Here is a 27479-nt window from a genome sequence, read left to right as displayed (position 1 = left end):
GCGACACGAGCGGCTAAATATAACGTCGCGTTGGGGATGTCAGCACTGTCGCATTCCTGAATCAAACTTAGCTCAGCTTCGAGCATAAGCAGCTAAACCCTCTGTGGCTCGAAGCAAGTGTTTGGATCGGGACGCAGCCCACGTCTTTGCTACAGTGCACCAGCATCATCAGTGTCTCCTGTGAACCATTTGATTAGTTACAACCTGAGAAAACTATTGTGTCTATACTCTAGAAATCAGGAAACAACTGAACCTGTTTGCGTCTTTTCCAGATGTTCTAGACCAGCGTCTCTTACTTTCACCAAAAACTGTCAGCATGGGAAACAAGAAGGCTTTACCTTCACAGGGCCGATGGCATCTGATGTCAACTAATGTCTATTTCCCAGGCAATGCAATAAAATTGTGTTTATTTTTCATTCGATATGATTCAATTTGCTGTCTGGCAAATTGTAATAATCAGATGAAATCAAATGTAAACATTGTTAAAAATGTCACAGTGAAACAGCGGAGGAAAGGAGGCAAAGGCCCCCGTCAACGTCAGAGGAGGGGGTTTCATGCTGAAATTAATACCACAAATACACTGAAGATAGCTTGTTTCCTGTAGTGTCTAACGATCACTCTATCGTAGTCCAAGAGGGTAGTTTGAATAGTGGTTTATACAGAGCTGTAGCACCTTCTGTCATCATCATCTACCAGTGCTTTTGCTCGAATGGCAAAAAGGGGCTAAAGAAGCTGAACTGTGATCTGTTTCCACACATGAACCTTAAACGTTCCTGGCATGTTCTGTAAATGTTCTGTATATTGCACATAACAAACAGACCTCGCCTTTGCTACACGTCTAGTCGGCCCATAATAACAATGCTAATGGAAATCCATCTTGGAATCCCCTCTATATAGAAATTAATTTTCCCCTGGAGATGAAAAAGTACAAGAGACTGACCAATATCAGCAAGATATGATTAAGACATGCCAATGTCAGTTTCCCTCCTGTCGAGGCTGACTCAGCTCTGCAGAATGTTCTCATTTCCTCTCTGGGAGCACACACCTGCTATTCCTCCACTACCCATCTCACTACCATCCATTACGTGCATCTGTCCCCATCCTTTGTTTCCCCCCCACCACCTCTTTCCATCAATCGCATTCAGCAGTCACGCTTGTTTAATGTCTGCGTTGGGTCTGTCATCAGTCATCTCTCACCCTGTCCTTCCAGTTTGGAACCAGCAGGGTGCATGTTAATGGTAAATCACTAGTCTCTGCCAGATGCTGTAAGCTGCAACAAAAATGTATGTTCTTCTATATAAGTGAATAGTTTTATTGCTCGAAGAGCGGTTGTGTGGCCGCTTTGTTGACAGACACAAGCCTGTACAAAAACCACAACAGAGAATTAGAGGAGCTTCACTCACACCCAAGCAACACTGGCTGCATTTACTTCTTCTGTGCTGCGTTGCTGCCTTTAAGGGCGTTAGAGTTGGATGTGGCTTGTGTTTACGCAGCTGTCCGTTGTGTTTCTAAGAAACACTGCCCCCCAGTGGCGAAGAGCCGTAACAGGCTAGAGTCTCAAATGTAGTGTTCCAGGCGCCCGAGCCCTAAATTGTTGTAAAATGTTACGTAATCTGGCGTTTTTATGGTGATCTGACGGAATGTCTGTAATTACACCCCGGGTTAATGTTGTGGCTGAGTTGTAATTTGGTTTGTATTTGTGTAGCAAACTGTGATGGACTAGGTTTTTCACAACTTATCAAATTGTAGCTTTTGATATTTTTCATGCAGACCATCACAACATTGAACGTTCCAGGTGGAATCCATGGTTCATTATATCCGTGAGCCAGACGTCTACAGCTACAGTAAATGATATGACATCACTGGGTCCTGAACCAAACAGATACAGTGAGACAAACATATATTTGGATTAATTATAATTGACATTCTATCACAAAATAAATAAATAACCACATTTGTTCTCGGTAAATAAGGAAAACATCTATGAATTTGTATAACTGTTTTATTGACAGTAAAGTCTGTTCTGTAGAATAGAACATTTCAGTCCCAAATCAGAAAAAGTTTCCTTTTATGTAATCAAAACAAATTGTTCTATTTCCCTTTTTCTCTGTTGTTAATTTTTCTTAATGAAACGTTAGTATGATTCTGCATGTGCTGCATAAATTTACAATGTAATAACGGTTCCCCTTTATGAGGTTAACACAAACTAATCAACATACTGTACACAAATATGGCCTTACAGCAGGATTACAGTGTGCAATAACTTACATTCAATAGACTTAGTACACACACACACACACACACACACACACACACACACACACACACACACACACACACACACACACACACACACACACACACACACACACACACCTCGTTGTGGCCTCAGTCTTTGTTCTCAGTATCATGAATACTGCTTAATATAAACATAAATAACAATATGTGCATGAAATATGAAGACATGAAACATTGATGAAGCACTGAGCAGCGTGAGCTTGTAGGCATCGAACCGAACCCACTGTTTATATGGCAAAGTTTCTAAAAAGTCGTTTTCCAATCAGTGAGAAGCCTCTAAAACAACACATGTTACAAATGTCTGTGACTCAAGTCCTTCACTGCAACACATGTTTCAGTCATGTGCATGCTCCTACTAATACAAATATGTAATCATAGATATTTTCATTTCCCATTTTAATACATTGCTCGTGTAATCCCTTAATCATTAAGGATAGACTCGTCACAGCTACTGAGTCACAGGCCCAGTCTCAAAGTCCAGCCTCAGATTTTGATGATGGTCGGTATAAGTACCAAAAATATCCACCTGCGCTGGGGTTCAGATGTGAGCAGAGGCGTTTCAGTGTCCAGGAAAGTTTTATGTCCTTTTTTTAAAAATACATCCCAGCAAAGACTACAAAATGTGTGACCGTCATCTCTGAGGTGGAAACTGGACGTGGCACAAAAACTCAACAGAAACAAGCTGTGACAAAAACGCAGCCTTTAATTCCTGAACCAACATCTGGATAATTCAAATCACTGTTCTTACAGTTACATTCAGAAACCTCCAAGACTCAATAGGCGTAATATTGCTTTGCTTATACTTATATAAGCTTATACTAGCCATATGTGGTAGTGTTAAATTACATGATGTGAATATGTACTGTATACACACTGTACATATCATGATCATCATGTTTATACCAGCACAACACTAAACATCTGGTTTTGCGTTACAGTTGTTTTTTGGTGGATCACAACGTTTAGGCCCATTTATCGCCTCTGTCACGATTAACTAGAATCGTTTTTACGTTTCTCATTATTCTCCATCTCAGTTTCCATCAGCTAGATGAGTATGGAAACAAGGAAAGTGCACCAAGGATGGGATGAAACCAAACACTTTGTGCTCTCTGCAGGCCTGTCTTTTGTTTCGGACCTGTTCTTCTCTTCCTATTTATGTTGTGCGTGTCTCTGTGGACTTGAATCCAGTGATGCTTCACTCAAACTCATTAGAAGACAAAGAAGCACAAATGGACACAGGCACAAATGAGCTTGCGTGGGTCTCCCTCAGCACGTTCAGATGCAAATACAGTCGTTTGCACATTTGTTCGGATTTTCTCTGCCACGTTACTCACAAAAGGCCAATTAAAATGATGTGAGTGCAGCGTGTTATAGGTTAGGCACATAAGAACATTCAGTCACAGCCAGAAGACACATTAAAGTCCCAATCTGGATGCTGTAGGTATAGATTACACGCAGGGGGAGGAAAAGGGTAAAAATAATCTCTAGTGCTAATGCCATGTGTGACATAATGTCAAGTGAACTCTAGTGCAACACAATGCAGACACAGTTAAAGGTAAAAATACCACAGTGGCCCAAATATAACATGAAGGTGCTTAGAAGGCGAGGCTTTGGTTGACTCACAGCCTGAACTCTGGGGGACGTGATGGCTCCAACAGCCACTTGGTGCTCTCACAGATATTTGTAAAAATATCATATTTTTAATTCAAAGCCTTGAACTTAAAACAGCTTGACTCTCAACAGTTTTATTCCATTAAGGCTACAAACAACTGGTGGCACGGCACTTTCCTCCAGCAGCGGTAACACTGCTGTAATAAATGCGTACTCCTGGAATTACTGTACAACCCTTGGCTTTTCAAGAACTGCCTCAGGGAAAAGCAAGTTACCTGCAGCTCTCTTATTTGCTGCTGTTTCTCCCGGTTGAGCTAATGAACGAGCGCTGCGGTTCCCTCACCAGATTGGGCCTTTAATGTTAGCCTTCATAGGACACAATATATTGCATATACAGAAACGACACAAGGCAACGTGCTTCCTCCTCATTACTCTGGTCTGACAGTATAAGTTTACCACAGTGGAACAGTTGCGACCACTAACGCTTAATTCACAGCAGTTTAATTCAGCTCATGGTGGTTGTTCAGCCGAAGGATGTCATTAAATACGTATGGCAGTGGGTGAATATATGAGTGTGTGCGCGCGTGTGTACAGTTTGGTCGTTAGTTTGTTTGAGGTAATTTGGACCGGAATAATAAATGTTGCCTATTTATGGGACAGTTTCCTCGTCTTGCTTTGGGTCGTTGCTTGTTGAGTCCCACAGTGCGTCATTCAGCCTAGTGTGTCTCTGTATTATGGTCTGTGGCGTGACTGTTTCCAGAGCGTGTAATGTCTGTGGTATATGTATGGCGTTTTTGACCCGTGTGGCCTTCGAATGTATTTTGCTTGTTTGTGTGTGTGTTGTATCTGGGGTCGGCTGCGCTATGAGTATGTCTGTGCTAGCGGGTCCCCCTGGATCTTTCATAGCCATGCTGGCCCCCACCAGGGCCGGGTAGGTTCGATTCCTCCTGAGTCCCGTGCTCAATCCAGGAAGCCCTGCTCCCAGCGCACTGCTCCCTAGTCCGCTGGTGCCGAACAGGTTAGTCCCGGGCGAGGCCGAGGCCGAGTGGGGCGAGAGGGTGCGGAAGCGCTTCAGCTTGTCCACGAGCCGCAGGTTCTGCACCTCTGCTTGGCCGTCGTCGCCGTCCGCCTGCGCCCCCCGCTCCCTGTCCGCCTCCCCCAGCACCTCCCTCAGGATGGTGCGGGCCGGTTTCGAGGCCAGGAAGGTGTCGTAGTACGGCGGGTCGTCGGGCGACAGGCTGAACCGAAAAACGGGGCGTGCGGCGGCAGCAGCGGAGGACGTGGAGTCGGGTGGGGTGGAGGGCCGGAGGAGGAGGAGGGAGTCTGGCCGTCTGGCAACATGCCCGCCCTCGGGCTCCCCCGCTGCGTCGCTGGGTCTTGGCGCCGGCGCTGCTCCCGTGGGCGCCGCGCCGATGTTCAGCCCGCGGTCCCAGCTGCCAGGATCGTACACCGAGGCAGAGATGCCGCGCTCCAGCAGGAGGCGCACCAGGCCCAGGGAGGTGCTAGTGGTCCTGGTGGAGTCCCTCAGGTTGGTGGAGGATTCAGCCAGAGACAGGGACAGGGAGAGGCGCCGCGGGGTGCAGCAGGGGGTGTAGGACGGGGTGTGAGGGGCAGACGCGTTCGTGGGCGTGGAAGCGGGGGCGGCGCTGGCGACGTGAACGCTGCTCTGACAGGAGCCGATAGCTGGGCTGAAGACGGGGAGAGGGGGGAGAGGGGGAGGAACATGTGACAGCAGAGAAAATGATGGCAAGCAAAGAAGATAAGAGACGGTGCAGGAACAAAGAAAGAGGTGATGGTGTTATTAGGACATCATACTTGGCTTTCAGTGACCACTAAGGTCTTCAAATAGACACTATATCATCCCTTAATGCACACAGTATAACCACGTCCCTTACTAGTACTGTTGTGTGTCAATAACTCGATTAGACTGTGACTGGTCTTTTAGTCGTGTGAGGAGTGAACCTTCCTTAGGTTCGGATGGGAACACACTTCACTCTCTGTGTTAGGTTTAACCACAGCAGGACCTGTGTCAGAACCACGCTGGTTAGTCGATGCGCCGTACATGCTGGCTGTGACCCTCCGGTACCGACACGCACCCTCAGCCTCTGCACTCTCATGCGTGTTCTCACCCTCGTTCACACCAGGTGCTGCATTCAATTAGCTTGCTCTAGGCTGGCCATCACAACCATATGATACAACTCCACTTCGTCGTCCTCATCACATGACCTGCCAAGGCCAATGGGACAAATACGTCATGAGCTAGCTGTGGTAGCGTTACACTAGCTCCGACCCTAAATCCATTTTAGAGGAAGAAATTTATTTGCTCTTCGAGATTGATGTTGTTAATGGAAATGTAGATGACACAAATTGTGGATGCCTTTCTATGCGCGCCTATAGTAAATGCAGCCAATAGAAAGCAAGCAATATGACAGACTGCCATCATGTGTTCATAAGGCTTTACTACACTTCCATATAACAGCTGTTCGAACAACAGTAAACACAAATGATACTTTTAAACAGAAGTCATCCAGGCCTTTACCTTGGAGACACAGACGTCAGCTGATCAGAGGGGTGGAGGATCCTGCAGGTGGTGAAGGTGTATGTGGAGCTAGTATGCGACACACACTTCCCTGGGAAATTAACTTGAGGTGAAGCAAAAGGAAAAGCAAACAGAGGGAAAACCATTAGTATTCAGACAATCATTAGTATTCAGTAGTATCATTGAAAATTCATCAAATCTTCAAAATCATGATGATAACAGGTGGGAAAAAAGGCCATGATCATAGAATAAGTCAGAAGAAAAGCAGCGGCACGTAGAGTGTGTTCCATAATTTGAACTAATGTAGTTTCTATGATGGTTTTGTTTAGCAGTATTTTAACAAACATATAACAACATATAAATTACAAAAATATAGATCTACCTAAATAAAAAGCCCACAAGCAGTGTTGAGTCTTGAGTTTTTTAAACAAAATATTACTACTGTGATCTGAACTAATAGTTGAGTAAGTGCAGTTTTACAGCGTTCTCCACCCAGTCTAAATTCAGCCGTTTGAAGGTGACTGTCCTATTAACCAGCTGTGAATGTGCTCTGTCCATGTGACCTGGACAGCTGCACTAGTAATGTCTGATATAGACATGGCAGAGCACGAAGGGGACACGAATAAAGCAAATAGATTATTCCTCATTATTAAGAAGATCTTTTTACATTAAGACTAACAAACTAAAACAGGCTCAGGAGAGGAAAGGAAAATGGAAAAAAAGTGTGGCAGCAAAAAGTATGATCTCAGCAGGAAGATCCAGAAGGTGGAAACTAGAGTAACAAAAAAAAAAATCAAGTGTACTCAGGTCTGTTGGGTTTCGATGGCTGCGCGCAGGGACTGGATGGCTGGACGTTGACGTGTGAACACGTGAGCTGAATCACAGAGGGGTTGTGTCCAGTGAGTGCCTCGCCTACGTCCCCCACCCTCCCACCCCGCTCCTGGAACTCCTTCCCCTTTATCCTGACGCCCCAGGGACAGAATGGAAGGTGGATGCAGTGCTGTGACGCACTAGGAAGCTCCCTCACCAGGCATGTGCTCCACCGCGGCCGGCTGGAAGGCCTCCTTCAGGTCCGCGTGCCCGTTCATCATCTCCGAGCACAGCGAGGGGCTGGAGAAGGGAAGGCCCGTGTTCGCAGCGTGTCCATCTTTCCCGAGTGTCTCATCTTTGGCCCCACACAATGTTTTTGGCTGGCTCCCGTCATCAGCGCCACGGACCAAGGGCGTAGAGGTAGAGCGAGGCAGAGCCGAGCACGCGGCGCTTTCCCCCAGCGAGCTGCTCAACGAGTCACAGGAGGCCTCATCCTCCTCTGGTTGGTCCAGTTGCCAGTCGTCTTCCTGGTCCAGATCATGCGCTAATGTGCGGAAGCCCTTGGTGACCACGCCGGGCCGATGATCCAGCAGAGCTCCCATGTGGGGTTGAGCCAGCTGCTGCCATGCGTGCAGCGTAGCAGAGCCTGGAAGGTCAGACAGAAACCAATGTTACTACACTCCATATCACAGTTAACCCTTTAAAATACTTCCCTTAACAACCTTTTGGCTGCAGTTTCGTGATACTGAAGCTTTAAAATGGCTTTGGTGGTGATGTACATTTGCTAAATCAAGAGATGTTCCATGTCTATTGACAAGTCTAAAATAGGAACAAATGTGCCTTTAACCCGTTGTCATGGACCAAATACAAACAGACAAACAAACTGACAGAACACACACACACACACACTGGACACACCCATTGAGTCACACTGAGCATCACCCATAGTTACTGCTACAATATTTCTGAGGTGACACTCGATTACACGACTCCGTGTCCGTCAATCTGGAAAACTGAATGTTTCTACATAACACACGTAGGGCATGAAAAGAATGAGAGTGGAAGGTGCGAAAATTAGTAGGATTTTATTCAAGAATTTAAAGAAAACAGGTTGAACAGAAAATGAGTAAAGTGCAAACATGACACAATGGAAAAAGGCAAAGGATCGGGAACGGCGGACAGAACTTTATATGAAACTAATGTGGAAGTAGAAATGTGTGAGAAACTGATTTATGGACCACTGATCAATGGCAACAGAAGATTAAAATGGCAGGTTGTTGCCATGCTGATATAGACGTAAAACTTTAAGAATGTAATTTTCCAATTACTGTAACGTGTGTATCAGGTGAAGGATTACAGTGGTGTAGTTCTTAGTTTGAACGCTAGGTGGTGCCACAGAAGAGGAAATAACTAATTGCACAGCTACAGTATAACAAAATAGTGTGGATAAATATCTGGCATCAAACATTGCACATTAACACTTTAGGTTCACAAAACCAAAGAACAATTGTGCAAAACCAAGTGTGGAACTAAATAATTAAAGGATAACAAAGATCCTCCTGAACAAACACAAAAATCTACAGTAAGTGTTCATAATGACTTGCTTATTGCAAATCCAATGTAAAGTGCTAATGTGTGGGATGAAAAATGTACCACCAGATAGAATACAACTAGTTAGTGAAGCTCATTCATTAAAAGTAACACAGCAACAAAAAGTTGTCTGCAGTTTACCAAATCTAACCTTTCCACAGGTGAAAAGCTTCAGACCAGCACCGTGTCCAACCTAGATTTCAAACCAGCAGCGTGGTTGAGTGTGTCTAAAGTAAAAGGAGTGCTGCAGGTTCAGACTCCCTCCCTGTTGGTCGAACACCTCCAGCAGCCCTGTGACTAGAGCCAGTGGATCTGTGAGCGGAGGCCTCTTACTGGCCGGGCTGCTCAGCTCCAACAAGCTGGAGCTCCTCTGCAGGTTCTGTGAGCTGCTCAGAAAGATTTTGGACTTTCTGTGTAAAATAAGATACTGACTCTGCTGCTGATTCTTCTCCTGTAATTGGGGGTAAACTGTTCCTGTGTTTGGGGGTTCATTCTGATTCGGGTGCTGTTGCTTGATCTTACTACCGTGCAAGTGTTTTGGATTTTGATTCTCTTTTTCCTTATGTAAAGTTCTGGGTGTCTCACAACCCTGAGACAAATAATCACCTTCTAGCGGCTTTACAATCTGCAGCTTCTCCGGCAGGTAGGATCTTGCTGTGAAAGAGTATCCGGACCAAATGCTTCCGAGAGAGGGATGCGAGCACAGCGACAACAGGCTTTCGGTCGGAGTGTTTGGGCCTCCACTGCTCTGCCCACCTCCCTTTTCTTCCTCTTTTGACAGATAAGCCAGTTTTCTCTCCCTCTCCTCCTCAAAAAAACGCTTCTCTGAGAGGTAGTTGTCGCGACGGAGGGAAAGACGCCGCAAGGCTGCCTCCAGGTCCCTGCTGCCTGGGGTTCCTGGGGTGCCAGGGGGCCGTTTGTTAGAATCCTCAGACCTGGAGAGGCAGACGCAGTGACTGTAAGTTATTAGTCATCATATCACAAACCGGTCCTGTGTGTGGTGTGTTTTCCATACCCATCACTTGAACTTTCCAAGATGCTTGTTCTGTTGTCCAGGAAAATCCCACTTCCTGTCTCGCTACCATATACGGAGTTGGCACGGGGCGTGCCCACCCGGCTGGAGCGCCCTGAGGTGAAGCACGATGTCTGATTTGAGCCTGGGATGTTGAGAGGGGAGGGGGCTAATGATGAACGCTGCTGACGCATCAGGTTGAGGTTCTTCACCGTCTGGAACACTCGCTTTGGGTGCAGCCTGGAGAGACACGATCACATGCATGTTGAAGGCACATGACGTTAGATCAAATGATTTAAGTTGCTACAATAACTGAATGTTTCAACTTGATGTACCTCTGCTCCTCTACATCCGGATCATCCATTTGAAGTTCCTTTCTCATGGTGCCTTCTATTTCTGCTGCCAGAGAATCCTGAAATAATTGAAAAACTTTTTTTAAATAAATTTTATTATGGGAGGCATAGAGACATAGTATTAACAAATACAAGCAAGCCAAATGACTGTTTCCGCTGCAAAGCTCAGCTGATGGTACAGTATGACCTCAATGCCATCACTTTGCCTGTTTCGCTGTTGTGCTCCCTCACTCACCATTGGAAACAAACCCAGAGAGTGGAAACGCCTCGGTGTGCTGAGAGGTAGAGTTTTATTCCTCAGATTCTTCAGCTCCTCCTGAGCTTCATGGAGCATCTCCATACACTCTGCATACTTTTCCTGCAACTCCTGCAACTGGAGGAGGACGAAAAAAAAGAGAGATGGTGAGAATTGACCGGATTCATTGAATGAAGGGTTCACTTGAGTTTGAGGAAACTGGCGCAGATGCATCCCTTTTAATCATTATTAAGTGTATTGTACAGCAAACTAAACAAAAAGCTTTAACATTTTAATGTTAATAAGATGATGCCATCACCTCCTTGTACACTAGCAGGCTAAAATAAAATGAATCACATTCAGTGTAATAACGTAATGTGATTCACTGGCAATAAAAAAACTGTTACTGCAGGATATTCTCTGGCAATGTGTCCTCTACCATTAATATCAGTTGGTGAAAATTCCCCGATGAGGCCTCAACCAGTGGTCTGTAGATCATCTTACCTCAGCAGTCAGTTGTCGCTGGGCATCTTTGGCTGCTCCCAAGTGCTGAGTCAGCTCTTCGTTCTCCACAGCATACTGCGAAAACACCCAAAACAAAACAAGTGTGAAACCTGCTGTTCCTACAATGTATGTACAACATGTAACGGACTAATACACACATGCACTGAATCCCCCAGATGCTCTAGATAATTAACACTAGCAGCATGAGTCATGCCAGGGGCTTCGTACCAGCTTGGCCTTCTTTTGAAGGTCTACTATTTGGGAGAGTAGGTGTGTGATCTCTTCCTGTTGTCTGGAGGCGTCTTCAGTCTTTCTGGCCAGCTCCTCAGCCAGAGAGGAAATCTGCACATTTGCATCGCCTGAAAACAAGAGCGGATGCTCAGCACAAGTAAGACTGTGTCCAAAAGAGGCCACTGCGTGCTGCCTTCAGAGACTGAGCGAGTGTTTGTATCAGAGGATGGGAAAAAAATAATGATCCTCCTATGACAGTGGTCAGTCTAATACTCACGTAGTTCTTTGACACAGTCGTTGACAAGTTGCTGTTCTTTCTCCTCATAGGAGATCGTTTCTGTTTCCAAATGACTGGCCTGAAAAATGACAAACATGTAGTAAAATGTAAAAAGCCTAAATGAGAGAGTATAATACAGCAACTACTGTATGGGCTTCAACACCATAAAGAAATCTAGATCATCCTTGGTTTGAACTTTAATGTAACACTGCTTACTGTTACACAATTAGAAAGTGTAACATGTATGCAACTATTCATAAAAAATATGATATTAATAAGAAAACAAAACTATACAAATGTGCAGAATACATTGTGCACCTCAAATCGTAAAGATTTGTTTTCTTCCTCCAGATCCTTGAGTTTCTTCTGTAAACAGTCCAGGGGGAAGAAGGTTGGAGGTGATGCACTTGTTTCACTGAGCCGCACACTGTAAACACACAAATAGGAAAAAAATGGAATCAACACAGGACACAGACGCATCAAAAAAAGTATATTTTGTAATCATTTGGTTTTGTTTGCATTCTATTTGAATTGTGTTGTGTCAATTGTGCTGCATAAACAATCCTCAGGAAGGAGGAAGGCTGATGAAGACGCAGGGAGACGTACGGTGTCGAGGTGGCGGATTCCACCTCGCTTTCCTCAGCAGCGCTGGTGTAGAACTGCAAGAGCTCATCTTTCATGGACAGGTCGTGACGAAGCTGCGACACCTGTATGTGGAAATACAAAGTTCAAGAGAAAAGACCTCCAAACACAATCAGCTCTGCTCAAGTCTAATAAAACAGGTCCGTTTAACTGCCATCAGAGACCTCTTCTCGTATGTGCTCTACTTGCTCCTCCAGCAGCTCATTCCTCTCGCTGAGAGCTTTGTTCTTCTTCAGCAGTGACTGCCCAATACGAGCCGCTAACTCCAAGTCACGCTCTTTCTGCAAAGAGACAAGCAATAGAATTAACATCAGAAAGGTATAAATGACGTATCTTAAAGGAACACAGTAAATCAATACTTTGGGGAAACCCGCTGCCCCGATAAGCCTAGAGGACAATTACCATTATGCTGTCAGTATTTCTACTAAGATACTGTACGCTGGCAGTCTGGGGTTAATATGAGGGTCGTGTATGTTCATCAGCAATAAAAAAGGGATGTCAGACACAGTATAAGTTATGAAATTTCATAATGTCCACTCCTCATGTAGCGTAGACAACCAGGGTGTGAACACATCAACCTATTCCAACCCAGCTGCATCTCTTACATTTACACGTTAACCCACTGGAGCAGCAGACAGCTCAAAACCTACCATAATGATGTAAAGCAGGCACTCCTAGATATCAACAGGTGTGGGTGCAATAAGGAGCAGTATCACTGGGCCCTATGTCGCTAGATAACATGTGTCACCGAGCAACAAGTACACACCCGTTGAGTCTAATAGTGACCATTAATGCTTTGTTAACACAGCAACAGAGGTCAGTATGATGAGCTCTTAGTGAGTGGCCTGAGGGCTAAAGTACATGCACAGTATGTAGCTGACTATTTGACTGGGTCATATTTATAGTCCACTTAACAATGACATCTCTGTATTTACACAGGCTTTTATTTATGCAAAACAAGCCACGTGAGCTCCTCTATGAAATGCAACGTCTGACATTGTGTGACATTGTGTCACTTACTGTACCAGCTCATGTGAAGCTTTTTTGCACTGTCTAACAAATCTCATTTATCATAAACAGCATTAAGTAACTTGTCTGATTGCATAACTTTTAACAATTGTCTCACTGTGGCAGCATAAACTATAGCCATACACATCAATTCTTCTCTAAACTATTTATAATATATTAGATAAGATAGTATAAATAATAAAAAATAATCCAACCTATTATAAATAAATTAGATTATTTTTCATAATCTCACCTCCTCCAGCAGTCGAGTGACAGCGTCTATGTCACTGTAGGTTTTCGTCATCTGTCCCACTCTGTCTGCACACAGCACTGAAGAGATAAAGAGAAAGGTTCTTCAGTTTTAGCACACTGGGAAAATCTGGGAACTCTATTATGAATCAAATCGCCCCACATCAAGTTAGTGCCCGATTTCTCAGAAGAAACACACTTCAGCCATACGCCATGTGTTATGGCACATGATGCATAGCTGGAATGTGACGCACATCTAGCCTAATACACACATCTAGCTACCGCTGCTTAATTGAATGCAGCGGTCTGTCTTTAGTTCAGGTTTAGTTCTTAGAGAGGTGATAACTCAACCTAACTCTACATTGCAGGATGCTAATTTACTAAAGTTTATATTCATATGTGTTGGAGTTCACACTATACAGTAAATAGCATTATATTTTTTATCTCCAATCTGGTTCAAAGTCCATTAGTCCTACTGCACAGAACAGTAAGTACACGACCACATACTAACATACTACACTCATACAGGCCATGCCTTGAAAGCAGACACCGAGACATGTGTGCCCACACCCCACCATATCCCCCCCCCCCCGTGTTCATACAACGCTTTGACTTTAAACCACCAGGGACTAGTGGAAGAGTGGAAGACTTCTTCAGCTCAGGTCAAGACTCAAACAGGATCTTGCTGTGAATAGATGACATGTAACTGTATAACACTCCGTCTGGGACAAACACTCAGGAGGGACATTCCAACAAAAACAAAGGCCTGTTTGCCCTCGTTTAGGAGTACTGTGTCTGCCTTCTAACACTGAAGCACCACCACCAACAAAGAGGATAAAAATAGAGCTAAATCAGTGGATGGACATGAGTCATTTTAACACCATCAGCTGGAGAGCGGGCGTGTGAGGCTGCACTATTTGGAGGTAAAGTATAATTCATATTATCACTTCATGTGTCTTATGAAAGATTAACAATAAACACCTTAATGTCCACAGAAACAGTACTGATGACAGTTCAGAAAGGAGCTCGCATTATGTCACTGGCTCAAAAAATGCAAAATAAGCTGACCAATGCAAACAAGGCATTTACATACTGTACCCTGACAGCACATCACAGAGCCTGTGGAGCATCTGGTCAAAGCAGTGGCTTATGGTCTAAATAAGGATATGCTAAGGATTTCCAGCATCATATCCTCATCAGCATCTATTACTAGACATATCGCTTTCTACCCTACATGTACTAACATGCTGCATGAGCATCCGTGTCAACAACTGCACGGACATGCAAACGTGTTTTTTTCATTTTGCAGCTCCAGTGTGATGTAAAACTGAAACAATGTCATGGCACATTCTGCCACAATGACTCGTGCATGTGCTAACAGTCTGACGATTAACATACTGTCCATGTGTTAGTGCTAAATGACAGCAGAGCATCTTGACATTAGAGGAAGCCTTTGATGAACAGCGGAGTGCTAATTAAAGTGACATTTAACATTTACGATGACAAGCTCACATTTCTTCAAATGTTAGATGGCGATTCTACTGTAATACAAAACATCTCATACTAGTGTGACACCAATACATAGTGAGGACACTTGTACTTGTGAATATGCAAACAATCCAAACACCCAACTTGCTTCATAGGGCACAAAGCTCAAAAGAAAGAATTTGGCAAGGAACACACCAGGAAACACAGCTGTGTACGTGTTCACATGCACATTCACTCCACGTCCACATTACCAAATAAACCAGTACAGTCTAACACAACCCAAAGCAATTCATTTCAATGTTACCAGCTTATACAGTAGGTGTGTAGGTCCAAAAGATTACGCAGAGAGGTGGAAGCATTACAGTAAGTGTTCTTAATATTTAATAAATGAGTTGCCATATTTGAAACACCATTTAAGAACTCAACCAGTATGAGATCACCACAGACTAGAACCCGGTAGAACAAAACGTAAGTGGTTTAAACTTATAACCTGTTTGTCATACTCTCATGGAGTTTCTATTGGAATATACTGGTCTGTTTCCATGGCGACGCTCCACCCAAGCAAGCCAATTACTGTAGGGTGAAGCATGAATTAATAAAAATACACACACCCCAGTGTACCAAGTGCATTATCTTACAACACACTGTAAACATACCACCAAATAGTGTTAACAAAAAAATACAACAGTATTTGCAATTTTATGTACAAATTTCTTAATTTGCTCAAATGGGTAGTGAAAGGAAAAGCGAGTCTAACCTGCGTTGTGAGAGAAGACCTGTAACCTAATATTGGAAGACGATCGGGCTACTTTCTTGGTGCTTGAGCCGAGATAAGCCCTAAGACGGATGTTCTCACAATATTCAAACAAACAAATATTCACTGTACAGTTGGTCAGATCTACAGGACCTCAGAAAACCGCCCTGCCCCCTCAGATGAAACTAGTCTTCAGGTTGTCACTGGTTGTCACTGTCAACTTCACAGCAGGGGGTAGACGTCACAATACCGACTGCTACCTGGCAACAGATACCACACGGGAAGAACAACGAACTAACCAAACAGGAAAAAAATGACCTGATTTTGCCACTTTAACATACTGAGATCTAGATACCACACCAAAACACAGGCCACAGACCACAGAAGGACTTCTAAAGGACTTCTTCTTTAAAAGCAGCGGCTCTGGTAAACCAAAAGCTGAGGACACACCACACCACACACTCAGAGCACAAACTACCTTCACACAGAACCTGTTGCTCCTCATCCATCTCCTCTTCCTCCTCCTGCTGTGAACTTCCATCGCTAGGAAAGCTGACGTATTCCTCCTCATCCTCCTGCTGCTCTGTGCTTTCATTAGCAGGAGGAACGACATACTCCTCCTCCTCCTCCTCTTCCTCCTCCGGCTGGTAGGAGAACTCCAGCTCATCTTCAGCAGCTGTGAACAGCGCCATGCTCCTCTCTGGCACTAAGGCCGACTAGCTACCCGCAGAGCCTGTCTGTGCGATGCATGGTCTCCAGCAGCGATGTGTCCATGTATGTTTCATTATATACATGAATCAGTACATGAACCGTGTGTAGACCGACATGCACCTACTACAACAACCAGTACACCATAAAGGTGTGAAGCCCTCTCCGAACACTCCATTCTACATGTCTGTGTATCCATCAGTCGCCAGGTAGTATCTGTTGTATGAGTTTCTAAGTGTGTGTATTTGGAGACAACCTGAAAACCTGACTCCTCCTCTTCTCTGTGACTGGTCAGAGACCAGCCTGCTCTACTTTACAAAAGACAGGGGTGGAGAAACTCATACAAACAAATACACATACCGGAAGCTGCCCCGCAGCAATTACAGCTTAGATAGAAATGTATTCAACACACAGATCCATACATTTCAAGTATTCTGCATTCTATTTATTTCTATCACCTTGACAACCATTATGTATTCGAGGCGTTGAAATGTTTGAGGCTGGCACTTATACTGTAGGAGGAAACGTCCGCTGAGTGACTCACCTGTTCTTCAGGTGAGTCTCAAGTCCAGGGTGAGTAAGCACTTGTGCAACCTCCCCTCACGTGCACACATCTTGGTACGGTCCTCTGAGCATTCAAGGTGACAAAAGGGCAGCGCAAACAATACCAGACATGTACCTGTTCCCAGGGCGGGACCGGACCGGGTGAAACCTTCACCGGTAGAGACAGTATTCATCCCACGTCCAGGAAAATCAAGTAGGGCTTAAAACAGGAAGAACTCCACTTCCAGAAAGACACGCTTCAAAGCCTTAAACACCTGGTATTGGTCATACGTCTCTCCCTTGGCTGAATAAGAACAATGGAACTATTACCATAGATATATACACTATTTGCATCAGAGCTTTAACAGTCCTTGATACCCATCCATGGTACCATGTACAGCAAACAAGGGCAAGACATCATTCTTTGTCCTTAATAACATTTATTAATATATACCAATTTAGAAGTATATTAAAAAGATCCAATCTAGTCCATAATTTAGAGAAAATATCAATATCCAGTAACGTAGCTACCTTCCCACTGTACATATGGAAGGAACGTATGTGATTGGTCACATGGTCAACTAAGCTTTACAAATACATCCTTAGTATATTCAGTCTGTTACATCAAAGCGGCCTAATTTGCTGCTTGTTAGTCACTGCTCAAGCATGATAATTACTGTAATTGGCCTTGAAAACTGATGTCAGCTCAGTACCATCCTTAATGCTCGAGTAACTCCACTCAATGCTCCTTCAAATACAATGCTGCAGGCAACAAAAGGTCGGACCCCAACACTAAGCACTGTTCCTGTCCCATTGCTTTTCTACTCATATTCGCTCTACACTCTTTACCTGTAGCACTAGACTTACTACAAACAACAGCAAATTAAAATCTATCGCTTGTATAGACTTTGGAGGCAAAAAATATCTTTTAAAATAAATTAATTTCTGTGATGCTGCTGGAAAAAAAACAAGTTCATTAGCCCAGCTTCGTCCTTTGTCACTTTGTCACTACAGAATAGTTGCCCTCTTTCTCGGCCCCTGGTTCCTGGTCCCTTTCTGTCTGTCCTTGTTTTGAAGGCTTCTAAACACGCCAAACAAAGTGTTGGCAGACTGCTACAGACGAGGCTGGCTTAGAGCAGGATGAAAAGTGAGCTAAATATAAACCAACCTACTTCCACCCCTGCATATCTCAGAATAAAACCAGCTGCTATCGCTGTCTCTCTCTCATTTGGTTGTCTTATCATGTCGAGCACAGTCAAACCTACTGTCATTATCTAGGAAACTTTCAAATCAAACCAAAGACTAGAAGTCTAACCTGGGCTTGCTTCTACAGCTAAATCACCCTGCAGATGCTTGCATGTAGGCTGCTAAGCTCACACTGGGTAGGTGCTGAGCCATCTTAAATGTTATGTAATATGTCTAAAGAGGGTCCCTGATACACACGAGCATAATGTAGTGCAGGAACTAATAGATGACTCCTCTATTCATCATTAAATGCACAGCTCCTGTGTACCTGTGCAGAAAACTCAATAAAAGCAGGTGAAGCTATAGACATAAAGCAGGACATTCATTAAATAGAGTGATGCAATGAATCCTAAACTATACACCACTGCTCTAATAATAGCAGGTACCAGACAAAAGGAGAGAATCAGACAAGGGCAAAAAGATGGACACAGACAGACGGGAGCAAAAACCGGCGGCAGTGCCAACAGGCTCATAATAAACCAGGCGATGCTGCAACCTGCTGATAGTCACACTGTGTGTGTGTGTGTGTGTGTGTGTGTGTGTGTTGATCAATCTGTGCAATCGTTACCCATACAGGTTACGTAGCTCCAACAAAGCAACACCACTACAGTAGCTGTCGTAACTATGTATTACATAAACGCACAGCACTGCACCACATGTTGTGATATGTACACATTTAAAGCAAAGTCACTACCTCTGTGTTACACCTTCTGCCTTTTAGCTCAGTATTTGGCAAATTCTCTGATTAGGATCCAAGTCCATTCTGAGTGATCAACTCAGCTTCAATTATTTTGTGCCACAGTCACCTACAGAACCTGCTAAGCTGCTGTGAGTCATTTGTATTACATTGTACAGCTGGGTGGCAGTGGTTTGAAGCCCTGTGCTGAAGTGTCCTCGGGCAAGGCAGTGAACCCCAAGTTGCCCCGGTGTATCAGCTTAAGCTGCATCGCAGATCTGTCACCGAAGCGTGAATGTGTGTGTTGCAAACTTTGACAGTCTGTCAGCTTTCTACAACTTCCATTATATCTTCATTATCACAGTCGTAACGTGGTTTTCATCATTTCACAAGACAGCATCAGTGCCACAGACCGCTCTCTATTCCTGATTAAGAAACACCGAAGAGGAGCCACAACCATCCACACTTGTTCCCACACTTACACCCACAGGTACTTTACCAGCCACACTGACTCAGCTGCTACAGTACAGAGCAGAGGACAAAATATATATTACCTGCAACAACATACAGTACTAGTACCTGTCATTGCATCAAATGATAGACTGCAGTCTTACCATCAGCACACTCTTCATAGTACCAGTCCAGTTCATAGTAGTCTGCCTTGACAAACCTCTGGCCTCGTCTCTTCATGGTCACTGTTCTGACTGACAGCTGTCACTGTCCCAGCATACTTAGCATCTGGGGATGATGCAACATCCCAGCATGCCTAGAGATAACCAGCTGTCACTGAAGACGTATTAGTAAGCAATAGTGGCCAATGGTCAGTTATCCCAAGCTTAGTAGTAGCCAGCTGTTGGTGAGAGAGCCCAGGGCATGCCACGTCCTCTATGCCCCGCTCCCACACTCAGCATATTATACTCCATGTTTGTGGTGGCAGAGGTGCCGTTTCTGCATCCCACATCACAGTACTTGCATCATCTGATGTCAGCAGACAAAAAACATTCTCACTTCACTGCTTCATTATTTCAGCCATTGTGCAAGAGAGTCTGTGCCATTTCATTGACCTTTAGATTATCTTCCTTCGTTCCTGTCCGTCAGTTTACCTCAGTCTATTGTGTCACCTTCTCTGCTCCTGTGCCCCCATCCTTTATAGCATCAAGAACTCCTGCAAGTTTGTCCGCTGTAGATATCTTGCCTCCTTGAGTGCCTCCTCTTTCGTAACATCCTCTGCTCATTGACAGTCCTGGCTCTGCACATGGACCATCGCATCTCTAACAGTGACTCAATAGACAGTGATACAGAGAGGGAGTGAGGAGCAGCAGCAGCAGCAGCAGCAGTCACGGGTTTTGCAGCAGAAATGATGATAATCATGACACAGTAGGGTGGGTGGGATTAGAATGCCTACAACCAATCAGCAGAGAGCAGATCCCGCCCTTCATTCGTATGTCAGCATCTCCCCCTCCTCTCCTCTACTTTGTCCTTCTGTCGTTGCTATAGAAACAAGCTCAGACACCCAAGGCCTTAGGCTCAGCAGCCAGAGTGTAGTGTTGGCAGAAGTGACGTGGCTAAACCAAAATGAATGAACACATGGCAGAGAACGCGAGATGGAGCTAACACAATGCTAAGAGCTAATCAGTTCTCACGGCCTGAACAGTGCTATGCAATGTGTGCTTCTAATAGAGTGTAACAAAGGAACTCAACATAATGAAGGGACTATAAGGGTTTACATAAGTGTAAAGTTTTACATGTGTTACACAGTGAGACTGCTCAAGCCTTGCAGAACCAGATACAAACATACTGTACCAACCATATGTCTACTATTATTTCATAAAAAGAAAAAGAGAAAACACTCTCCTTTGAGATTTTCATACAAGAACAAACAAGAAATTACACAAGTGGACAATTTCCTCCATTTTGCATTAAAAAGACATTTATGACAATGCTACTCGTCAGATCAATATTAATGCAAACAGATTCTCCTTTGTCAATGACAAATGTCACTGTCATCCACAAATGGAGTTTCTTTCCATTCAGCCACCTCCATGTCAACTTCTACAGCCTTTTCCAAGCAGCAGATACTGGAACATCAAATCAGTAGCACCTTGATGTGCACATTTAACCCAATTTAACCCATGAAAACTCATAGCTGAAATGCCAGACAGCACCAATGGCTGCCTAAATAAATGCCTAATCACTTCATTAATATCTCTATGGCCCTTTATGATGGCTGATGTTGTTGGTAATTTTATCACAGGAAATATGAGCCTTGATTTCCGTGGAACAAACTTTATGACCTGGTTGAATATGACCTATTCCAGCGAATTAATCACGCTGCTTAAGGTCATTTACTGAGAGCATGATAAGACAACTATTCCTAGGAATGAGGAAAACAACCTACAGTGTACAGTATGAGGAAAATCCAGAAGATGATTAAATACAAAAGCAATACTGTGTTTTAGCAAGGCAACCTCCGTCAAACGCCAGGGTGCTTCTGCAACATGATCATGTCATGTCCAACTGTCGGAAAAATGCCGAGGTGTGCAGTATTTGTTAGCATGAGGCATGAAGGCATGAATGTAAACTAGTGAGTTCTAGTTTAACCCTATTTATAACATGCCCGGGCTATTTTTAGACACCTTTTTTACCCTGAGTCACTGTTCACGCAGACAAAGTATCAAAATCTATTATTAATGGTGAAAAACAACCTCACTTCACCCTCCCCTGGCATGCCGTGTGCAGTGTTTGCACGTGTTTTGAATAAGCCTGAGTGTTTATTAGCTTAGTGGGTGTACGCGGGTTACAGCTGCCACAGACAACAGCCAAAAGGCAGCTGTTAGACTGATAAGACAAGAGCAAGCACATGCATTGGAGGGCGAAGTAGAGGAGAGTGAAGTTCAACAGAGTGTGACAGAGGGATCCATAGGGCATGTGTGTTGTGGCAACCATGATCAGCTGTTGCACCCACACTGTGACAGGCAGATGGCCACTGCTAGCTCTCTCTGAAGGTCAACGCAAATCCAACCACTAGAGGTTGAATCTATGAATCTACTTTTAGGAATATAGCCGACATCAAGGCAAAAAAACATCAGGTGATCAACTCACAAAAGTATTTGAGGGTCTCCTCTATCTGTTCAGTCGTCAGGTTGAGGGCAGAGTCGGGGTCCACCAGCGGTGTGTGCAGCCAATCATCTTGCTCGTAGCCGAAGATCGTGTCAGCCCTCAGCTTGTAGACTGGCAGCTGTTCCTCCAATAAGCTGATAATTTCAAGCTCTGGCAAATCAGTACTGTTACACACATCTGCAGAGAAAGAGAGAGAAGCTTGGTAAACATTCTGTACAATACCTACGATGTGGCAATAGACAGGACAGGTGTGAATGGTTGATGATTTTGTCATAATATACATATTATTATACTGTATATAATATTTCTAGACAACTAAAAACCAGGATCACAAAAGATAAGAATATGATGCCCCCTAGTGGCCGGCTCCTGAACTTGCAAACTTCAGTTTGTTACACTCAAAAAACACACGGTTCATGTACATAAATAAAAATAAAAAATATTAAATCAAATCAAATTGTTACTTGTTTACATTAATAAATTAAGGCTGTGGCAATGTACATTGCTTTGTGGAGAATTGTATATAAACCAGCACATGTCCAGTTTTAACTGTACAGTATTAACGTCTATGAGGCGACCGACAGTCGCACAGGACAGACTCAGAAGTTCTCACCACTAACTAGGAGAAGCTCGAGTCTGAAAAAGTTGAATTATTTTAAACACAGAGACACCCAATCGTGAACAATGGCATGAGGAGTTGACTATATTGTAAATATAAAGTGAGCCAGAACCGCTTAAACACTACAAGTAATCATCTTTAATGTGCCAGTATTCTAATGTAAACCACAGGGTGGAGCAAAGACACACATGCTGTGGAAAACTACACAATCTTACCTAAGCTTTGAGCTATGCACCCCTCTGTTCACACATGGGTTTAGTGCATTATTACCAGAGCATACTTTTAGAAGTCTATTACAGAGGACGTTCTCTCCATAGAGGCAAACTAATGTTTAGCTTTTAGTCACATTTTTTACAATATGAAGGAGGAACAGAGAAGAATTTGAACAAAAAGAATTAGAATCGACACCACCAGTCAATAAAAATGAGGTCCTTTGTTTCTGTGTCCTTCCATTTCTGGCTCTGTTGCTCTCCTCTGCCGTCTGTCCGTCTATTTGCTCTAACAATGATCTCTCACAATTTGCTGATCTGGACTGAATGACTGACTGTGCTGAATAAAGAAAGCACACACACGCAGACTCACAGCAGATGAGGAATCGTTCAACAAGCAAAGCCGATCAGATGTGAAGTAAGTGTTAGACTGAACTACGATTCCCACCAAGGCATAACAGAATGGACATTATTTAGTTACTGTAGATGATCTATGGCTACAGTAACTATTGCTAAATCTGGGCTAGACCTGTATACAGCACTGCTACATTAATCATATACTGCATGAACTTGCAAAGGAGAGTAGCAACCTATTTTTAAGCTGACAGCACACATTTAAATGAAACTGAGTAATAGGTAAAAATAAAACTCACTCTATTGTGGACTGATATGAGGTTTGACCAACACACTTCAGTCTCTGAAAAGAGGACCTATACTGTAGGATGTGAATGAGGTATAATTATAGCGCAAAGCACTCAGTGATGTGTCTGCTGACTAAGGGTCAATAAGGGGCAGCAAAGTTGTTTAACACGCTTCAATGAAACCAAAAAAATTAAAAAAAAAAACCTACAAAAAATTACTTTTTAAACAGAACACCAGTAACAAGCAAGCATTTTACAGAGACTCAAGGACAAAGTAGTGTGTCTTACTTTAGAAGCTGGTAGTCACCGAGTATAACGTTGTTGCTCTGAGTAATTATCTACAAATTGTGGAGTTCAGCCAACTATTATGAAGATCCGTCATTAACAATTAGAAAGAGGCAGACTGTAGCCTCATACTGTAGGTTAACCCAACTCGGTGCAGGATTCAAACTAGCCTCAGGTCCGACTGCAGAACCATTCTTATATGACTCTTAAAGAATGGGGTTTAAGTTCAGCACCCTGTTAAGCAACATAGTGCAGGCGTTCTGTAAAAACCTGTTAACCAACATTTACTTTGTGAAAACATATTCCTATACCTCATGACAGCGAAGAGTAGGAAAGAGAGAGAGAGAGAGAGAGAGAGAGAGAGAGAAGACAGAGGAAGGGAGTCAGTGAGACAAACTATCCAGCTGTTAGTCAGGCGAGTCATGAACTTGAGCAGAGACGAGCTAAACCTATTAGTACTCACTCATGGTGCCTCAAGCCCGACAACCACCAACTGTCCTGGCCTCCAATCACATTTTCCACTGAGGCAGGAGAAGGCAACCTTTCAAGCAATAACAGAGTCCAGAGAGGAAGCATGCAGGGCGGGTGGAGGACAGAAAGACGGAGAGAGGTGCTAAAAGTACGCCAGGACGGCACTGGTCGACAGAGAGGGAGGGAGGGAGGGAGGGAGGTCTGAAGGGGAGCCCAGATCTGAGCCAAACTGGTTCGTCATGCTTGACATGCCAGTGACGGCATCCACATGGACCGCCCCATGCTCGCCCTGCTGCGCTGCCTCGCTCTCTGCTTCTGGCCCACCACAGTTTCACTACAACACACACCGCCTGCACGGCATCTGTCTCTGTCTCTCCTTATCCTGCTTCTGTATCCGGCGCTCTGTCGCCTTTCAGCTGCTGCATCACTGCAATAAACACGCCGAACTCCCAGTCACGTACAACACAGTCATCGCTGCTGGAGCAACAGGTCAGTGGGAGGACGCAGAGCTCCGACTGACAACTGGAGCCATAGTATGAGTTTACAATCAGGACCAGTTATTACACACACCATTAAAAGTATTCAACCAAGTGCTGCCGCGCTTGTCGCGCGCCGCTAGCGTACAGTCCAGAATTAGAGTGAGCCACCGCTGGCCACAGCTGATACTCACTGAAATACTGGAGTCACGCGTGCTGGGATATCTCTGGCAACCCTTAGGAGCTACGTGTGGAGCGCTGTTCAAATGTCACCAACCCTGGAAACACAGTATGTCTGCGTAGGCCTTCAGTGAGGTGCAGCAAAATATAAATACATCTCATGATTCCAAAACCAGACAGGGAAGTTTTTAGGGGGCATTTGTTTTTGCACATCAGAATTAAATTTAAGTGACTCAAAATTTAGAAAGAGCTCTGAATATAATAGTTCTGCCTCTCATCCTATGACGGATGAGACCGGGTCCAGCAGCCCTGTGATAAAGTGCTTCAGAAGTGAGTGTTCAGGAGTCTGTGTATGAGCTGGAAACACTGGTGGACATGACAGGACAGGCCGAGTCAGATGATCAGCCACAGGCCCTCTATTCTGTGAACATAAAAGAATTAAACTGATTCAGCCTGTTCTGTCATGTACTGTATGCAGGCAGCATAGCCTTCGCGGGCATGAAAAACCATCTCCATGGCAACAAGGTATTTTCAAACAGAAAAAACCCAATTTCATTAAAAGTCTTCCACTATTTCAATACTTAACTACACTAACAGGCAATCTGTGCTGACCAAAGTTCCATTCTGCACACGATCAAGACAGTTTGAACTGGACATTCTTTTGCTCTGTGTGTGTATATGGTGTGTGTGTGTGTGTGTTTGTCTCATAATGCAAACACTGCTGATATCCAAACATTACAGCACACTGTTCAGATGCTTTGGTTCACTAAAGCCCTGTCCTTTGTTGCTTTCACTCGTCTCCTCTCTGTCTGCTCTCAGGCCTTACCAAGCATCCCATAATTTCACTCGCTCAACTCTTTACATCTCTCCTGGCTAGTAACACAGAGAATTAACCCCACATCCAGGAAGTGTCCCATGGCAACCAGCTTCTCCATTCAGCCCTTTGTCTTCATTCATCCTTTGGATTTAAAGGAAACTATACACACACATCAATGCCCCACATACGCCTCCCACTGGTGAGAAACAACTTAGTGTAGCAAGAGATTGTCAGCTTGCTTGTATTCCTGACTGACAGTTGAGACAGACGTTAAAGACGTTGAGACGTTAAAAAGAGCACACCTGAGTTCAGTCTGCTCTAGTGTTATTATCCCACCAGCAGGGGGCAGCGCTGACCCAACCTCAGCTGTCCTGCCCTTGAACGACTCCAATGCAAGGGGCACATGACTCAAGCAGACATTTCCACAGCTCGCCATTTCACCATGTGATTTCGAGAAGTATAGTATGTTACAGGGTGTTGCATCAACACTACACCATGCAGAGAAGCAAAGTCAAGCAAGAGCTGCCCTCATAACATAGAGTGAACTTGAGATTTGAACCTATTTTAAGTTGAACTTTTTCAAATTAAAAAAAAAAAAGCTCTCTACGGTAGAACATGTTATGCTAAAGGAATATTTATATAGCTTAATGTTAGCTCGAATGGCAAGTAAAAGCTTGCATCAGAATACAACAGTTTACACACTGTGCAGCAAAATTCTGACAGTTTCAGCAATGCAGGTGACGAAGTCTCAGACAATGTGCAGGGCTGGTGCAGCAGACTACCCAGAACAAACAGCTTTACTTTGTGCACCACCTGCTTGCCTCAGCATGTTAAGGAGGATCCATTAGGAAGGAGAAATAAACACATTGATCCAGTAAGCATTAAAATGTTAGCGTAGCCTCCCAGTTACAATCAGGTCTGTAAGTACATGGGTGAGTAGCGTCTTGGTGTAAATCGCTACTAAACAGACAGCTTTTAATCGTAAGGTACTTTACAGTAGTTCTTGAAAAGGCAGTACAGTAGTTCTGAAAAGTTCTTGAAAAGGCAGTTTTCTATGAAGAATTATTAAGAAATTATTAAAAAGGTGCCACACTTACTAAACTGAGGCACAACAGTGTTTGCATTTTACTCATCATCATCATTCATCAGGAGTAATGTCCACGGAAACGAAACGGAAAAGAGACAAGCTCATAGAAAGTCCTGACCAATAGAGACAAGACATCGTCCTCCACTCTTGGAGAGCAAAATTGGAGAGAGAGAGGAAAAAAAAAAGACCAAAGTAAGTGACAGAGACAGTCCACTGAGCCCTTCTCTACTCACATGCTGGTCTACACACAGAGCTGAGCTCCCCTGGAGCTGATTTACTGACAGGATGTGACATTAGAAAAGGGTCACAGAGAAGGACACTTTCTCACAGCTCCACATGCCTCAGCCTCATGCACATGCTGTACATCACCAGAACCCCAGTGTTTCTAAACCATTAGCTATTAAAAATGTGGGTTCGATTCATAATTGAAAAGTCTTTTCAATTGTAGCATAGCCGGACATAAACAAGAGCATGATTTACATTATATATTTATAAAATCAATTGATAATTCCAAAATAAAGCAATGTACTTAATGCTACTGCCCTTAGTTATAATGTGCATGTAACTTTACCGGTAATGGTCTGTGCATCTCTGTAGACACCCGTGATCTCCTGGACCGCAGCCGGTAGACTTGCCTCACTGACATATTCCTCCTCTTCCAACTCTTCACCGGTCGCTGAGAGCCCTGCGCTGTACAGGTGCGATTTATGTATATGATCTGCAGGCAGTTTAGGGGGCAGGGCAGAGGAGCAGGAGAAGGTTTGGGGAGATGGAGCCTTCGGGTCCAGCTTGGCGCTGAGT

At 44.0% G+C, this 27479-nt stretch overlaps 1 protein-coding gene across 11 annotated transcripts; it reads right to left on the bottom strand.

Moving 5' to 3' along the window:
• Positions 1-1984: 1984 nt before the first annotated feature.
• trak1a (trafficking protein, kinesin binding 1a) lies at positions 1985-27479 on the bottom strand. Of its 11 annotated transcripts, none has more exons than XM_029128303.3 (16): positions 27250-27479; positions 21876-22070; positions 13364-13440; positions 12267-12383; positions 12067-12167; positions 11779-11887; positions 11461-11539; positions 11181-11311; positions 10953-11027; positions 10449-10586; positions 10196-10272; positions 9864-10100; positions 9455-9783; positions 7476-7904; positions 6449-6551; positions 1985-5597 (listed from the first exon to the last, which is right to left on the bottom strand). In XM_029128303.3, the coding sequence occupies exons 3-16, from the start codon at positions 13412-13414 to the stop codon at positions 4559-4561; spliced, it is 3015 nt and encodes a 1004-aa protein (XP_028984136.1). In that variant the 5' UTR covers positions 13415-13440; positions 21876-22070; positions 27250-27479; the 3' UTR covers positions 1985-4558. The 11 variants fall into 11 exon arrangements, with proteins under 11 accessions (XP_028984136.1, XP_028984132.1, XP_028984133.1 ...); XM_029128299.3 differs by lacking the exon at positions 27250-27479 and adding an exon at positions 24111-24265; XM_029128300.3 differs by lacking the exons at positions 21876-22070; positions 27250-27479 and adding exons at positions 19388-19751; positions 19838-21804.

This window comes from Betta splendens, chromosome 16 (genome assembly GCF_900634795.4).
Source record: "Betta splendens chromosome 16, fBetSpl5.4, whole genome shotgun sequence".
Classification (NCBI taxonomy): Eukaryota; Metazoa; Chordata; class Actinopteri; order Anabantiformes; family Osphronemidae; genus Betta; species Betta splendens.
This window is presented reverse-complemented; position numbering and strand designations above follow the sequence as displayed.

Coding starts and splice junctions, on each gene's coding strand:
- trak1a (XM_029128298.3), bottom strand. CDS start 16,293: ATGGCGCTGTTCACAGCTGCTGAAGATGAGCTGGAGTTCTCCTACCAG. Junction 11,540..11,778: donor ACAAATCTTTACGATTTGAG/GTGCACAATGTA, acceptor GTCATTTTTCAG/GCCAGTCATTTGGAAACAGA. Junction 10,587..10,952: donor AGCGACAACTGACTGCTGAG/GTAAGATGATCT, acceptor GTCCTCCTCCAG/TTGCAGGAGTTGCAGGAAAA.